We start from the raw sequence: 1523 nt of genomic DNA, 5'->3' as shown, positions 1-1523 counted from the left end.
GAATTCCGTTGTCTGGTCTAGATAGATTGATTTGACCATTCACTAAAAATGGTACATTTACAGTGAAATCATCTTATAAGCTCTTGGCTGGTGAGTTACCTCATACCGATTATAACTCTCATCCAAATCCTATATACAAAAACCTTTGGAAGGCTCCCCTTTTGCCTAAAATCCAACTGTTTTTATGGAAATGCATTGAAGGGATACTGTCAACTAAGGATAGAGTGTCTGTTTTCAAACCTAATCAGGATAATACTTGTTGTATATGTGATATGAATACCCCTGAAATAGCTGAACATCTCATTCTGCATTGTCCCTACTCTAAATCTGTTTAGGCTTCTATGCCTTTTGGAAATATGGTGCTTCAAGATTCTGCTATTACTGCAAACATTTGTGATTGGATTAACAAACATCTTTCGTCTAAGGATGCTCACATTTTTTCTGTTTTAACTACTGCATGGTGTATTTGGAAGGATAGATGCTTTCAAATTTTCCAGCAAAAACCCCTGAATACTCCTTGCACTATCAGACTGGAATCTAAGTTGATTAGTGATACCAATGAATTCCTAGCTTCATCTAGACCTAATAGTAGTGCAACTGTTGCTCACGTTCAGGTATCTCCTTCTAATAGAGATCTTCCACCTGATTGTTGTTTAGTATATTATGATGCTTCTTATGATAAACATACTAATAAGTCTGGTGTTGGAATTGTTATTTTCAACCAAACATGGGAATTCAAAGGATGCAAAACAGTCGCAGGCCAAGCACTAAATCCAGAAGAAGCTGAATGCACTGCCTTATTTGAAGCTGTGAAGTGGGTTAAAGCTAGAGGTTACAACAATATTTTCTTAAGAAGTGATGCAAAGAATGCAACTTCTTTTCTGAATAAAATGGTGGATCAGATTAGCTGGTTAAACAATTCCATATTAGAAGATTGTCTTTTCATTCTTAGGGATTTTATCTATGTTAAAACTGAGTATGTTAGTAGGAACCTTAATGATTGTGCTGATAAAGCAACTAAATATAGTAGGAAATTCAATGTATCAGGTGAATGGTTGGATATTTATCCCCCATTTAGCCTAAACTAGATGTAATCATTTTCTACTTCAATATATCTTCCTTTTCTAGCAAAAAAAAAAAAGAAAAGAAAAAGGACCCCTTATTTTCTCTTGGAAATTAGTTAAGTAAATTGCTTCCAAATTATAGAAGAGTGGCAGTTATAATAGGGGGACATGTGTCAACTATTGATTGGATGCAACAGAGGAACAAAAGTTTTTTGCAACAGACGATCATTTATGTACTTTTATTAATTAGTACTATCAACTTATAGAATCTACTAAATATCGTTTATAGGGGAAAAAATCTAATTTATTTTTTTAGGATCATTTTTATGTAATAAATCTATGCATTTATTGTTAAAAAAACGTAAACTAAAAAATCAAATCCATTGTTATGAGGTAATAATTCTAATAAAAATGGTATGAGAAAAAAAACACTGATAAATAAATATCGTTATTAGGATA

The 1523-nt window shown here is 32.6% G+C and overlaps 1 protein-coding gene across 1 annotated transcript; it reads left to right on the top strand.

Moving 5' to 3' along the window:
* The first annotated feature begins 356 nt into the window (after nt 1–356).
* LOC113279414 lies at nt 357–1088 on the top strand. The gene has a single exon (XM_026528107.1). It carries the CDS (start codon nt 357–359, stop codon nt 1086–1088), a length of 732 nt encoding a protein of 243 aa, XP_026383892.1.
* The last annotated feature ends 435 nt before the right edge of the window (nt 1089–1523 follow it).

This window comes from Papaver somniferum, chromosome 5, assembly GCF_003573695.1.
Source record: "Papaver somniferum cultivar HN1 chromosome 5, ASM357369v1, whole genome shotgun sequence".
NCBI classification, from domain to species: Eukaryota; Viridiplantae; Streptophyta; class Magnoliopsida; order Ranunculales; family Papaveraceae; genus Papaver; species Papaver somniferum.
This window is presented reverse-complemented; position numbering and strand designations above follow the sequence as displayed.

Excerpts from the sequence above, each read along its gene's own strand:
- LOC113279414 (XM_026528107.1), top strand. The coding sequence starts at position 357 with ATGGTGCTTCAAGATTCTGCTATTACTGCAAACATTTGTGATTGGATT.